Consider the following 16,299-nt stretch of genomic DNA (forward strand, 5'->3'; position numbering starts at 1 on the left):
GGTGCCGGGTTTAGGCATACATATTAGTTTAAAACAGTTGTAATAAATATTGATTACAGATAATGAATACGTCACAATCATTTAACCCTTGTGTTGTGTTCGAAAGCTGTTACCGTTCATGGTGTTCGCGGGTCAAATTTGACCCATGATTTCTCTCATTCCAAAACACTCAAAAATAATGAATATCATCCAATATTGTTTTAAGTGCATCATAACTAACTTATTATGCATTCATAACCGTACAATCCCGTTGTTATTGTATGGCCCCAAAACACATTACAACACATATTTAAGTAAAATGTCTAAAGTCAAAGGTGAATCTTGATTGGGCCAAATTTGACCCCGAGTCACCCACAACAACGCTGCTGGGTCTCCCCAGACCCGAACACCAAATGATACTTTTTTTTTTTTTGAGACCTTCAGACTTGCTTAAAATGGTCAAAATCAGTTTTTTAGTGTTTATAGCTGTTGTGGAGGATATCATGAACCCTTGTTCCGTTAAAAAAAAAACTAGAGCATATTTATTGTATAATTTTTACTTGAAACGGGAGACCCGAACGCAACATAAGGGTTAACAACATCATACTTCTGCACCGCTTGTAGTGTATTTAAATTGTTTATTTTGTACCTTTATTGTCTTTTATAAATATCCTTTTCATTTGTTTTATTCTTATTGTATTTACTTGTATGTGAATGCTTATGCTTATTGCCTTGTTGTACTGTATGTAATCTGCTTTATACATACACTAGCCTACATCTTTCTACTATGTATAATTAAGGTATATTTGCTGCTAACACTGCTGTACTTTTACTTAAACACTTAAGGGTTATATTTAGGAATTGTACTTAAAGTATTTGTTTGATGTGGCATGTGAAGTTTTACATAAGAAAATATCTGAATATCTATTCCACCACTGTTCACATAAGACAGTAACAAAAGGACCTATAGCTTGGTGTTAAGGAAATTGGTCCTAAAGCTCACACAATTAATGTTGATCACTGACAATATTACACATAAAGTATTTCCTCTGAACGTATTCTATGTAATGACTCTGATAATAATCCCACATCACCGAAGCATAACACACTCAGTTTTTCAATTAGTTTCACTCATAAATATGTACTTTTCTTTGTAAGGGCTTTTCCAGTATTCAAAACACTTATAACGAGATTCTGATATCAATAAATCAATCATTTATAAATTGTGGACCTTGGCAGCGAACTGATTCCTTTTTTTTAGAAAAGTGTAGGAAGTGCATTAGCAGGAAATTCCCCAGAAGACACTTAATGAGAAGCCCTGCGTCACGATGGGAAATCTCCGGTTTATCAGTACAGCTGTCCTTCGGGTTTCTAAGGGTCACTATGGCTTTTCAAGATAACCTGTTGATTCACTGCCTATTACGGTAAGCTGTTAACTTGCTCCATGGACTTTGTGTTTCAACAGAATGGCCATGAATGATAACTGTTGTGTAGGAAAGCTTCTGGGAGAGAATGGATCTCCTGACTTCACCCCGTGAAGATATGTCCTCGCCAGTTAAATCGATTCCAGAGCACTGCCCACTTTTGGAAGTCATAACATGGCATTGTTGAGTGCTCATGAACAAAAGGCTCTACAGTTACTGAAATGTGACTGAGGGACAAACAGCAGGATGCAGAAACAAGGGCACAATGATAACATTATATATAACAATGTAAAGTCTTTCTGAGTGAGATTAAAAAATATAACCACATTAATAATCTGGTATAAATCATGGTTAATCACAAGTTTAAAATACTGGTATTTAGTTTGTGTTAAAGGCCCTATTATGCTTCTGGGGTTTTCTTTTTATGTAACTGGCTGCAAAGGCTATTTGTAAATATGAACATTCACTGGATCATTGCTTAACTCCTGCTATTTGTTAATTCTATTAATACTGTTAAAACATGCTATCATTTTTATTTCCCATGTATATTCCATTTGTTTTATCTGTGTTCCTTATTATTCTATTGTTGCCTTGACAAGTGAATTTCCCTACGGGGATAATCTTATCTTATCTTAAATCCTACACACTCCCCCCCTGCCAGAAACTCCTCCATTGAACTCCTTTGTTTACTTCCAGAACATAGTGACATCACTATGTAACGCTTGCACTTCTATTGGCTAGCGCTCCACCACACTGTACGTGATAGGTTAAAGGGTGGGACATCTGTAAGCGGTTGAACAATCACAACAGAGCCGGCCAGCTAACCAATCAGAGCAGACTGGGCTCTGGTTTCAGACAGAGGGTGAAAAGAGGTGCTGCAGCACAGGCAGTATGAGAAAAATAAAGAGCTTTTTGAACATTAAAGCATGGAGACATGTCACAGTAGAGACACTAAATACAAATATCAACCTGAAAATGTGCATCTTCTCTAATCAATCGAATGTATCAGTTTCCAGATTATTTGCGAGCGTTAATGTTGACAGCCCTACTTTGAACACTACTTTAATGTGTACTCTGTAAGAACTTGTCATTCAACAGCTTCGACACTGAACAGTTCTTTTTTATTAATATTTAATCGTAAAGGATTTCAGCAGAGGTTTTCATATTCAAACTTAAGAGCATTTCAAAGCCGGATGACCTTATTTAACATCAAGCTGCACTGGAAAATATTGTATTGAACCCTTAATGGATTTTATTGTCTAGCAGTAAAATGTAAAAATGCTTTACCGCTTCCCAAAAGCGTCAGGAATTCATGGAAGAGAAAGATTGTACTTTCACATTCAAAATGAGGTCCAACGTCTGATACGTCTTCATATCATGTTGTCTTTGTTTACTTTTTTATTTAAGAACGAAAGTAATAAATGCCTCTGTACAGTTCTACACCCTCCTTTCTATAACCAGTAGAGATTCATATAAATGCTACTTCTCATTTCACCTCAACTGTACTTCCACTTTTGTTCCCAACTCAATTGTGTTTTTTTGACAGATCATTAATATCGACTCACGTTAGCTGCCGAGGCAAGCAGCGTCTTGTCTACGGCCTCTTTCATACAATCGCATCAAGATCAAATAAATCGTTACAAAGTCCTCTGGCTGGGTTTGATATTAATTAAAATGCTTTGGCTGCTGGTCAGAAATACGTTTTGTTGATCTGAGAAATCACAAAATGTATAAACATTAACTATTTGATGAGATTTTATGGTGGTTGGCAACAACCAAAGAAGGCTGGCTGCCAAGTTCACTTACAGGCAAAAGGGAAAGTAGCATTGCTTTTTCAAAGTATCCAATACATTTCCCAGAATGCACATCTCCAAATCAACCAACCTTCCTAGCCTTTTACTTAAAGGGGCCCTTTTATGCTCATTTTAGGTTTCATATTTGTATTTTGTGTCTCTACCGTGACATGTCTCCATGCTTTAATGTTCAAAAAGCTCTTTATCTTTCTCATACTGCCTGTGCTGCAGCACCTCTTTCCACCCTCTGTCTGAAACCAGAGACAAGTCTGCTTTGATGGTGATCAGGCCGGCTCTGTTGTGATAGAGACCGCCCCTTAGTCAATAGATTTGTGGCTCTATTTCCTTCTTTTGCCCGATGGTCTACTTGTACATAATAAAACAATTACAGGTTTGAGATAGTAAACTACACAAAATGAAACTAACTGACACACACACACACACACACACACACACACACACACACACACACACACACACACACACACACACACACACACACACACACACACACACACACACACACACACACACATTGTCTGGGCCATTTAGTATTTACCAGAAATGCTTATCACTGAATAAACAATATATAAAAATGACAGTATAGCAAAGTGAAAGTGGAGCCTAGGAGACGATAACTTAACGTACATATTTTCTGATTGTCCTCATACTGAAAGCTCATTCTGGTGTGGAGCAAGGCTGGATAACTGCATTTGGAGGGAGGGATGATGTTGACTTTATAGTAAGAACAGCGATAAGAAAGACAATGAAGTAAAAATAATGAGAATAGTTGGAGGGAGGCGGTGAGTAGCTTTCACCAGAACATGGGGTTCCTAAGGTTTCAATTTCCCTGAAAGAAAGCCACTGGTGAGGATACACCCATACAGACAACTAGGTCCTGTTCATCATTACATAATTACCGTTCCCATGTGTGACAAAAGACTATCTGATGTTTTGCAAGCTGAAAACAGCAGATCTAATGATGCATTTTAACTAAAATAGTTATAATATTCTATGCAGATCATAGAAATAAAAGTGCAAAGCATCAGATCACTCCTGCACAAATGACCAGAGTGCATGTATGATGATGAGTTTTATCTGTAATTATTCATAATATTATAACCTGTATGTGTTACGATATTTTCAGCATATTGCAACCTTTAAACGTACATATAAACTCCGACAAAGCTATAGTTTGATACAAAGTGCTCCTGCAGGACTGGAAGCTGCAGAAACGGATTTCCCCATATGCTGCATTTTTTATCCATCTGTCTTTCATCAAACCATCGAACCCTCTCACACTGCAGACAAAAGATTAAAAAAAAACATTGAAAAAAAAACTAGTTATAAAATGTTTATTTGGTAGTTAGAGCATTAGATTATTTTCTTAAAATAAAACTGATTCCAGATCATTTAAACTGCAAAAACTCACAGCCATTTTTTCGTTTTAATGCACGCATTCATGTATTTTCCATCGAATCGCTGCATTCATCCATGCACACAAACACAGATTGTCAACAGTCTGCAAGATCATAAATTAGACACAACATGCCATCTGTGAAGCCGGCTATGTTTCAGTCTCTTGCTTCTCTCCCTGTTTCACAGAAATGAAACTCATGGAGCACGCACACATGCAAGAAACAACGAGTACGGACTATTTCGCAGGTAAGACACACACACAAACAAACTGCCTTGTTCAAAGCAGATGATAGGGATTAACAATATGTCTGCAGTATACATGCAATAATTGCAGACGGGGCAGTGGCAGAAATCCAGATTCCCAGTGTGGTTCTGATTAGAGAGAGAGGTTTACTCCGGCCTCTCTTTCTCTGCCTGTCTCACTCCTCACTTACTCACATCTTGCAGCAGATATAAACAGCACTGATACAGGGTGTGAAGCCTTGACTACAAAAGGTATAATTAAGTCTTGCACTTGGGATATATTATCATATTCCTGCAACCAAGGTGAAGAAACTTACAGCTAGAAAAATGAACAACTTTAAACGAGAACTCCTCCAATTTAGCATTGCAATCCTGTAACACACAAAAAAAGCTAAACATCCATCTTCCTAATTTCCAACCTGGCTTTATTTAACCCACAATGCAATTCAGTTTAGGAAATACTATACTATGTCTCCTGTAAAGTTTTTATGACATTTAAGGGCATACAATAATATGATTTTTGGTTACATACTTCATTATGGCATTTTGCGACATTCTACTATGTCTTTATTCGGGTGTGTTATGCTAGTAGCAGCAGCTAATATAGCCTCGGCCCGCTAACCTCAGGCAGAGTTGGAAGCAGCTGCAAATGTCTGGTATGCTCTTTTCTTCCAAACTCGTCAACACCAGAATACTTTTCATATTTAACACTTTGAGTCTTTGGAGCCCCAAAAGGCTTCATCAAACTATGTTTAATAAGACCTGTAAACTGACTATAATGTGCCGAGTTCCCAATAAAATGTGGTTTTGGATTGTGTCTATTCAGTCCCTTAAAGAGACAGTGTGTAGGATTTGGGAGTGTTACGCATTATGGTTGCAGATTCAACCAACAGAATATCCCTCTGCTCGCTCCTAATTTTACAAAACTGGGGTAAAAAGCTGTGTTAACGCCGTTTTCTTTCTCAGGAACTTCAGGTACCGTAAAAGCCTTTCTTACCATAACACAACTTTAAAAGCAACACAATTTAGATAACATTAAAAAGTTAAAGGCCCTCTCTCAAGCCAACGCTTGTTTGTCCCTTCAGAGCTACTGTAGAAGTGTCATGGAAGATGACCCGTTTCCGATATAGATATGAAGGCCTCATTCTAACAAAAATATATTTTAGATCATTATACATAAATGAAAACAAATGAATAATATTTTCCATATCAGTTTATAAATCCTTCTATATTTAACACACTGGCCCTTTAAACATTTTTCAGTAGGAAGAGTTTTATCTCAACACTATGATTAACACATGATTATGACCTCCAGATGCACATCATAGAACCAGCTGGCTAATGTGAGAACTAGTTGAGTCAAGACTAGTCCAGATAAAATTGAACTAAGCCTTACAAAGACATACACTATGACCTCACACCACATTTGGTTATAACATGCCTGCCTATCTGCCTGTCTGTCTGCCTCTTTAAGCTAAGCCAGCTGACCGAAGCTTTCCTTAACTTTCAGTTTGTGTGCCTCGCTCTGATGTAACCTGAACACCTTGGGCTTAGTTCTTCTGGCTCCCTCTCCACAAATGTTTGGTCTTGAATGGTGATGCCAACTGTTGATAGTCTCTGTATATTTAGCATGGAACGTTTATGTGTAGGTATATTTAGAATGTACTTACAAGTTACAACAGAGTCACTCTACATTACACAGATATTTCAAAATGCATGATCCATTTGGCATGGAACTCTAATTAAGTCATGTCAAATCACAGAAGATAGACAGCAGGAATTTATGACTGCGGGGTCTTTTGACTTCATGTGAAACAGTTGGCGCTTACTTATAAACACCACGCCTCCAAGTCTCACTGGTCATCTAATAACTGATATATGTGTCATCTGCATCCAATACTACACATATTATACAAATTGGATTGACAAAGGAAAGGGCATTATGTAGCTAGGAGTGAAAAGCTAAAATAATGAAAGGTCAGGATGTCACAATACAATCATTTCTGAGATGAATCACCACACATTTTTCTGCAGAAGAGCTTGCTATTATCAACAAATGAAGAAGTGCACCATTGGTTTGGTTTCCCTCTTGGCTTGAGTCAACTGATTTGGTCCCTGCTGTATTTAGAAACAACCTCATACTTTTCATGTGACTTGATGTTATACATGTCATGGCTGCAGCGATCATTATCACAATTCCTTGTTAGGTAAAGTAAAAAAAACAAAACAGCTAAACTGCCCGATTCTTTTTTCTCAGGAACTTCTGCAAAATCTGAGACTAAATGCCAAATAAAACTTGGTCTGACATTTTGATAATGAATATTGCATCAAAGGCAGCACTACGCAAGGATTGATAAATGACTGCTGTTTTTAAGCATTTGTAGTGAACGGACAAAAAACTGAGAGATAGATACAGATAAACCCGTGTGTCCGTGTCCGTGTGTGTGTGTGTGTGTGTGTGTGTGTGTGTGTGTGTGTGTGTGTGTGTGTGTGTGTGTGAGATAGGACAGAAGTGACACAAAAATAACTGTAAAAATGAAACACTCAAACCGTGAGTGATAAAATGTGGTGTAATGTAACAAAGTACATTTACTCAAATACTGTACTTAAGTAAAACAATTTAGGTACTTGTACTTTACAAGTACCTAAAGTATTTAGTATTTTTACATTAAATGTTGGACTTTTTACTCAACTACATTTAGTTACTTTGCAGATTTAGGTTATTAATACAAAATATAAATTGGCTCACAGTATTATAGGTTAAGCTACCCAGTAATGTAATTCAAATAAACCCCAACTTTACCAAGTGCAACATTTAAATTATGACTACATTAATGCACCAATAATTAGTATAAGTAATTACAAATATCTGTTACCATTTGCATAACGCATACTTTTGGTACTTAAAGTACATTTTTGATGCTAATACATTTGTATTTTTATTTAATTTTGAATGCAGGACTGATTCTTGTAAATGAGTATTTTTACTCTGCAGTATTGCTTCTTTTATTATAAACGCCGCCATTACTCGCATCTGTCCGTCTTTCTGTAAGCGTCCAGCTGTCATGTGGCTTTGCGGTTTTCACGAAATTCTCTTAATAATAAATGACTTGAAACGAAATTAAACATCACACGGCTCACACTTCATGGGTTTCACTTTCGTTGGCTGGCAGTTTCAAGGAAAAGATCTGCCTCTGTGTAGCTGTTCAGGGAAACAAGAGGGGGAGCTACGGCTTTATAAAGTCAAGAACTGTTTATCACCGGCACACACACGAGAGTAGTTTGTGGAGTGGAGATCACAGACAGCAGATCCATAAAGTTAGAGCTGTAAAACTGTGTTTTACTCACAACTCCACGCTGCGCCACGGATTACCAGCAGGAGATAAACGGATTGCATCTCAGTGCACTTTGGGATTACAGACACACACATACCGATCACTAAACAGCTGCTGTTGTTAGCATAAAACGGTAAGTCTTTCAAATTTAAAATACATATTTCGCTGTTTGGGGTTTCTGCATGATATAAATGGTGCTTTGCAGCATTCATGGCTGCTTTTTTCCTTGGGCGGAGTGTAGTGGAAAAGTAGGAGATTGCACTTTTGTTGAACTGCATTGACTTTTTAGACAAAAATACATGCTGGAGTTTTCATTTTGCAACACACTAACCAGATGTTAACAGCAGCTGTAAAACGTTGAGAGCTAATGCAGACATTAAAAAAATAAACTCTTCCGAAGGGAAATCTCATTTCCCCCCTTATATGGAAATATGAGTATCATTTAAATGTTATCCTTCTCCATGGTTCATTATTTGTTTTAGATGACATTGAAGTGAACAAAACACATAATGTTAATCATTAATTTTTCCTGGAATCTAAAACAAATGTTTGTGAAGAAACACAACTACTTTCAATTAAAAAATGTAAAGGTTAAATACATAATTAATTCGTCATTGACTAAAACAAGCCTGCATTTAACCTGGAATTTCAGTCAGTAAGGCTTAAGTGCTTCTGCTATAAACCCCTCAAACTGTGTAGGCTATGTATATCAGTGTGTGTGTCTGTGTGTGTGTGTAGTATATGTGTGTATACAGGCAGTGTACAGTAATCTGAGTGCGGCTGACATCAGTTTACTGTATTATGACCTCACCACATATTCCATTCATACAAAACACAGTACAGCTCCATGGAAACTTGAATGAGACATTAATTGTACACACACACACACACCACACCCCACATATAGACTTATTTCTCCTTTTAGAGCATCCTTACATTGTCATTGCCTAACATATTCATGTTGTTCACTGCCATCGTCTTTATATATTTGTCCTGAAGATCTAACTCTTTCTTACTGACTTAAATGGGAAATAAATAGATTTTTAATAATAACTTTTCTTCTCTTCTCTCTCAGGATGTCAGTGAGGTGTTCAGAGATGGGAGAGGGTCTGGGGCCACTCTCCCCTGTAGGATGGTAGCCAACAGCACAGTGGAAGGCCTTGACAAGACCAGGTTGTCTAGCTCATCCTCATCGTCATCGTCAACCTCATCCTGTTCTTCATCATCGTCCCTGTCATTACCGCTGGCTAGGAACGACCTCTCTCTCAACCCTCAGCGAACAGAGTCAGAGCTTCAGCGTCGGGACGATCCCAGCCCGAGGTCGGTGTCGGTCCCCTCGGTGTACCTCACACACTTCCCCACATTCTCTTGTAAGGAGGACTGCAAGATCATTACGGACACAGCAGCCAAGCTCGAACACAGCGCCTTCTACTGGGGTCCTCTGGGAGTGGAGGACGCCCATCGCATGCTGAGGGACGCTCCTCTGGGAAGCTTCCTCATCCGTGACAGCCGGCAGAAAGACGTCTTCTTCACGCTGTCCTACCACGGCAGCAGCGGGCCGGTCAGCGTGCGCATCGACTACAAGCAGCGGAAGTTCTCACTGGCGGGCAACGAGCGCTCCTTCCCGTCGCTCTTCGCCCTCTTGGAGCATTACATCAATTCTCCCAAGAAGAGCCTTAGCGTCCCGTACAGGAAATGGAAGCCGACGCTGCAGGAGCTGTGCAGGAAGCGCATCATGGAGCTGTGTGGGGGGGGGCAGGTGTCCGAGCTGCCACTCACACATGTTGTCCAAGGCTTCCTCATGGAATTCCCTTACAAACTGTGACCAGATTGCCTCTCAAAGTTTTGATTGTATTATTATTCATTTCAAGAAGGACCTTTTTACTGATGAACAGTAATCCGGAGGAGTGTTTGGTAAAGACTGCTCATAATGCGATGGACGTTAAGACTGCGTTGTCATGGTCACACATGAAAGTATGTCCATTACCTGGGCTTAAAAACTGCAAAATGGTTCACAAGAGACATCATGACCACAGTCAAGTAAAGGCTGTCTATAATAGGACAGAGCTTGGCATTTCAACACACATTACCTCCAGAGACTCTTATTGCACACGGAGAGATCACATTCTGTTCTCACGGAAGTATAACAAGTTGGGAAAAGCGGCATTAAGAAACAGACACAATAGAGCTATAAATGAAGAAGTGGGGTCAAATGTGAATGTTCTATTGCAAACTATAGGGTCTGTTGTCGCCTGTTTGTGGCCACCAGTCGCACACAAATATCTAAAAGTGGATTGTGGGTGGACATTGAGAGCATCAACACAAAATACTTTTTGGAGGGTACGGTTAAAAGATTCACAGGAAGAAGAATTGACTTCTGTAGCAGACTTTAATACTCTAATGTTGTTGAATGTTTACATCACACATGAATGTTTGCCAGCACTTAGGGCTTGAATACCATTTGATATCTGAAATATTATCGAGGATGTCAGATGGTATTGGTGTCACGAGTTCTGGTGTGAAGTTGTACTGTATTGCAGACGCACATCACCTCTTATTCAAACGTATCTGCCAGACAGATAATCTTTTTAATGTTTTTATTATATTTTGAATAAAACTTATTTAAACTTACCATGCTGGAGTTTTAGTTTTGATTGTGGTGTTTCTTTTCCCCTAAATCATGTCATGTGCGGGAGAGGTAGGAGTAAGAAGGGGCGGAGACACACACACCCTCGCACATCCACGCTTTGTTTGCAGTGTTTTACAGACTATGGGATAGACAGACAGGCAGACAGGAAGTGTGACGTGGTACCGTACAGTATTGTCACCACAGTGAGTCATCTGAGTATGGTAAAGTGACAGGTGGGGTGGGTTACATTGGTAGTAAATGGAGTGTTACGCTTAGAAACACACTTACCAGAAACAGGGGCAGGGGTGACACATAATGGTGTGTGTGTGCGTGCGTGTGCGTGTGTGTGCGTGTGTGTGTGGTGCTCTTATCATAAAGAGGACCCAGCTCAGATTGAAATTTCCTCAGGAGGAAGTTGGACATTTTGGGGGGTTAGTGGTCTGACAGAAATGTTATATCAAGGTCAGGGTTTTAGTAAACGTGTGCGTTTCATTTCAGAGTTATGGTTAAAGTTGAATATGTAGAATATATTTAAAACAGCTGCAGGTAAGCAGCACAGAAACAAAGTGTTACAAGAAAGCGGGTGGAAGATGAAGAACTTGACAAGAAAACTATTACAAGTTGTCAAATTACTCTAAACAACCTGTACTTGAAAGTATTATAGTAAGCAAAATAGATTTAAAAGATTAAAGATTTTTAACAAAGGGACTGCCATTATTTACAAAACACTGCCTGACATATCAAAATGTCCCAATGGATCACATTGGAACAAAGCCCAGGTGAATTCTTTGCTGAAGACTTATTTTTGGAGATTAGGCAATGCTTAAAAGGGGTGTGTACAAAACAATTAAGGCAGTGACTAAGGAGAAACCTTACACACATTCTTACATAAAGCCATTGCATTAATAGAAACGGTTGTAGAATTGCAGCAGAAATTCGTGAAACTTCTTTTCCTGTCCTAACGTACCACAAGTTGAAAAGTTCAACTGCTGTATAAATCAAGTTAACATTTAGTGTTGAATGTAGGAATATCCTGCTTGTGAAATATAACATTACCAAACAGCACATGTAGGCTAAGCACATTTCTTCCGCTGAGAATCTGAACATTCAGTGTGTTTTCTTTGTATGGTTGTTTAACCCTTTGTGGGAATTCCTGACACTTTTCAGATACTAGCCTACTACTCGGTATCTTGCTGCGAGTTAGATGGGATCATGTTTGTAGAGAAGCCAGTTATCTTAGCTTAGCCTAGCATAAAGACTGGAGTGGAAGCAGCTAGTATCTCCAAAAGGTATCAACATCTGCCTACCACCACCACCACCTCAAACATAATTAATTAAACCAATAGGCCTATAGCTTGTTAAATCCTTAAAATAATAAGGTGTAAAGGCCAAACAAATCGGTTTTAGTTATTTCTTGACCGGGCAGTCACTTGGATTCGGCTGGTTTACACTTTTTTTATATATTGGACGGATTGAAAAAAAGAGATATGTTTTGTTTGATGAATGTTAGAGGTGCTGTTTGGAGTATGTGCTGCAGACAGAGCAGTGTTGCCATTACCTCAATGTGCAGTCTTTTTTCAAAGCTAAGCTAACCAGCTGCTAGCTTGAGTTTATATTTGAAACATCTTCTTGTCTAATTTAGCAAGAAAGCGACATTTATTTCACAAAATGTAACTTAAAACAGTTAATTCGTTAAATTAGCACTGAAGTATTTTATTTGTAAAAAAAAGACTTGTTGAAGTTTTTAAAGCATTGTATAACAGAATGTTTGTTAGCAGTAGGCTAAATGAGATTAGCTTTAGCTCGTACTGAAATTATCTATAGGAAGCAGATTCATTATTCTAACATTTTCAGTTTCATGACATCTCTGAGAGCATGAGTCTCTTTTTCAGACAGTGTAATGTACTAGTCATTTCTAAATTTAGGTTATGGAATCATAACTTTAACAAACCTCCAACCTCTTCCTTGTAACAAGAACTCCAACGCTAAAACCAAACCTTATCTTATGGCTTTTGATCTTTGGGGGGATTTTTTCCATTGGCTTTGGGTTTCAAATAATGTTGCCACACACACACAACCACATCATGCTGAGTAATAATGAAGATAACACTCACAGCTTGATTCAAGTAAAACCTGACTAGTTTGAGGATATATTTATCTCAGGTTGAGGAAGAGACTGAGCAGAGGTGGAAAAAAACTCAGATTAAAGTATAACATGAGTCAGTAATAAAAACAGTGGTATGTGTAATAACTCTTTATTATCTTGTCTTTTCATTCAAGCACAACGTGTGTGTTTTATGTGTTACATGTGTGTGTATGTGTGTGTGTATGTGTCGAGTGAATCATACGTGGCAGTTCCATTCATAGCTTCTCAGTTAGTAGAACTTAACACACAATTTAGAGAAGTGAAACGTGAAGTGAGGTGTTCTGTGATTGCGTTCTTATCACCTGTTTTCTGAGGAATCCTGGGTTGGAGTTTTGTGTCCGATAAAGATAAACACACACACACACACACACACACACACACACACACACACACACACACACACACACACACACACACACACACACACACACACACACTTCATGTTGGGTTGAGAAGACTGGCACCGCTCTCATGTCTATTCATTAAATAAGTATAATGTCTATTCATTTGACAGGCAGTCACATGATAGCCTAGCTTAGCATAAAGACTGAAAACAAAGGGAAACTGCTAGCCTTGCTTTGTCGGAGGGAACACAATGTACCTAGCAGTGCCTTTATCTGTTTAAAGGGAAAACAACGTGCAAAACAGTCATCTTAAAGCTCACCAGTGTGGTAGTAGGCCATGCCTCAGACAACAACAATGTTAATCTTTTGTCAAAAGCTAATACTCAGAAGTGTTAGCCACTGTTGTTTCAAACTAGGTGACATGCCGACATGAAGGGTAAACTCGACAAATCTTCAAATCTGTCAAAGATCAAAACATCAATTGAATGCAAATGACTGTGGTTTAGTAAAGAGAAGAAAAAAAACATACACAGAGCATCTTAGTATCGTTGCAGTACCAGGAACCCGGTCACATGTTTACGCATACATAACCAGACTTCCCTGAAGAGAGGAACCGCGATAAAGCGACACGTACAGACCACAAGAGGACTGAGGGCCCCTGCAGCAGCCACAGCGACACGATGCAAAGGTAGAAAGTGTCACCCAACGTCATCACTGTCTCACAAACACGCACTCAGGTCACACAACTTTTTAAACCTTTGCAAAGTGTTATGAAAAGGTTAGATTTTGTATCTCTTCTTCAGTTTAATTCAGGTTTTACAGCTTCTGAAAACATGAAACAATCAGTGGAGGCCTTCAAAGAGTCATTGTTATAGTGTGTGTGTGTGTGTGTGTGTGTAACAAATATAAAAACAAAGACCAGTGGTAAGACAAAGACAGCAGATCACTGTTGTTAAGTAGAATAATTTATTGCAGTTCTTTATTTATTCCTCTGTTTCAGTTAATTAACAATAATTACAGGTTTTTTGAAAAGCAAAATGCATTTACAGAGCATATAAACATATTACATACACACACACACACACACACACTACAATCAGAGACTTAATAATGGAAGCTTGTCATGACGTGTGTGGATAGAGGTTGCCAATGGTTACAGGCGACATGCCGCCATGTTTTTTTGAACCATCAGAAGCTGCTCTACAAATTGTGCCAAGCCTCTTCAGCACGCCAGTGATCATCACTATCATTCTTCTGCTATTTACAGTAGCAAGATGGACTTAGACGGACAAAAAATAAATATATATTGCTCTTAATTTCTCCTTTATAAACTTGTAGATGACTGTACAGAGTTACAAAATAAGAAATGTCGAGCATGAAGACTTTAGATGCAAGATAACAGCGGGAAAAGAAGAGCAAAGCAGGAAGTAGAGAATATGACATTAATAAAAAGGAATTAAAATGATATTAGGAGTTTTATGTTCTAGAGAATCTGTGACACTGCTTTGATTAAATCAAGTCATGAAATAAGGATACACTGATGCCATTCAAAATGAAAGTAATAACACAGCTGTCATCTGATACATTCATCTCGCCCCTCATTGGTTAACTCTTTACATTATTGCTGTAGTAAAGCTTTGTTCAGCTGACTAAGGGAGGAGGTGGACACTGACCTCAGATCAGCTTCTGAAGAAATTACTCCCCATTTATCAGGAAAGCTTTTGTTTCTTGGCTGATTTGACCAGGTTTTAAACTAAAGCTGTGTCAACTTTGATGAGACAAAAACTTTACACTATGATTTAGGTTTTTGAGTGAAATTAGGCAAATTTTACTTGGATGGGTATTTTAGAGTTAACCGGTAGTTGAATGGGGATTATTTTTTATTTTTTTTGTGGGATTTTCATAGGGTGATGCAATTATAAACAGGTCTTTCCAACCAGAAAATGGAGAGCGTTTATCCACTTAAACACAGTCATGGAGAGTAAAACTGAACTCAGGTCAGTTTCTGAGGGGTCACCAGCAGATACATTCAACCCAGTGTTATAGTAGAACTGAAGAAATGGATGTTATTTCAAATGGTGTCTCTTAAAGTCTAACATTCCTGATATATATTAAACTACATCCCTCTACGATACTGTCAGAATTTAATTAAGCACCTTTTTTTTAAAATCTATACTCCTAAATTATATCAAAAATACTCTATTATTTTAGATGAGTAAAACATCATTTCACCGGTGTTGTAGACATGAATGAACGCCTGACTCTGTGAATAATTGACTAATGCTCAGTGAATGGCTATCCATATTTTATAACTGCTGTACCACTTATTCAGCTCCATTCAGATCCTTCAAATCAATTATTCTCTCAGTCAGGGTGCTGATTGGTGGAAACCACACTCAGGATATGACCTTTACAAGCTGGATACGGGAAGAGGGTTAGTGATGTAGACATTAAAAAGAAAAGAAAATCCAATGAGGTCAAAGTTTGTTGATTACTGTTGCATATCGGAAAAAACAAAAAAACAAGTTTTACACGGCACTCGAGCAAGCCGCGATAAACTGTCAGCCCAAGAGATGGACATTACGGACACAGAGTGTGTGCTGGCTGTGATGACATTCGAAAAGCTGCTTTCACACACATCCCGAGATGAATAAATCCACGTTTACTAGAGGGGAGGGCACTTTCAATTTCAGGTTAACATCAAATGCTGCAAGATGTCAGTAAATGGGAAATTAACAGGTAACTTTACACCTAAAACAAAAAGTAAGAAACAACACACACACAACCTAGATCGCTAAATCATCGGAGCCCATACACACACACACACACACACACACACACCACCCAATGGCAGTTGTTGGTGGCAGTAACTGCTAACGGGTGACACACAGCAGTTTGAAGGCAAGTGCAGCTGACTTTGTCTCTAGTATGTATGTGTGTGTGTGTGTGTGTGTGTGTGGTTTAATCCAGGTCAGGTGAGTCTGGTG

General features: G+C 38.5%; 1 protein-coding gene across 1 annotated transcript; it reads left to right on the forward strand.

The window, feature by feature from the left end:
• Positions 1-8,052: 8,052 nt before the first annotated feature.
• LOC104946609 (suppressor of cytokine signaling 1-like) lies at positions 8,053-10,818 on the forward strand. Its single transcript, XM_010772481.1, has 2 exons — positions 8,053-8,326; positions 9,269-10,818. The coding sequence occupies exon 2, from the start codon at positions 9,326-9,328 to the stop codon at positions 10,016-10,018; it is 693 nt and encodes a 230-aa protein (XP_010770783.1). The 5' UTR covers positions 8,053-8,326; positions 9,269-9,325; the 3' UTR covers positions 10,019-10,818.
• The last annotated feature ends 5,481 nt before the right edge of the window (positions 10,819-16,299 follow it).

Source organism: Notothenia coriiceps, unplaced genomic scaffold (assembly GCF_000735185.1).
Source record: "Notothenia coriiceps isolate Sejong01 unplaced genomic scaffold, NC01 NC01_scaffold00011218, whole genome shotgun sequence".
Classification (NCBI taxonomy): Eukaryota; Metazoa; Chordata; class Actinopteri; order Perciformes; family Nototheniidae; genus Notothenia; species Notothenia coriiceps.

Bases quoted from the DNA above. Each gene is read 5' to 3' on its own strand.
- LOC104946609 (XM_010772481.1), top strand. From the start codon at position 9,326: ATGGTAGCCAACAGCACAGTGGAAGGCCTTGACAAGACCAGGTTGTCT.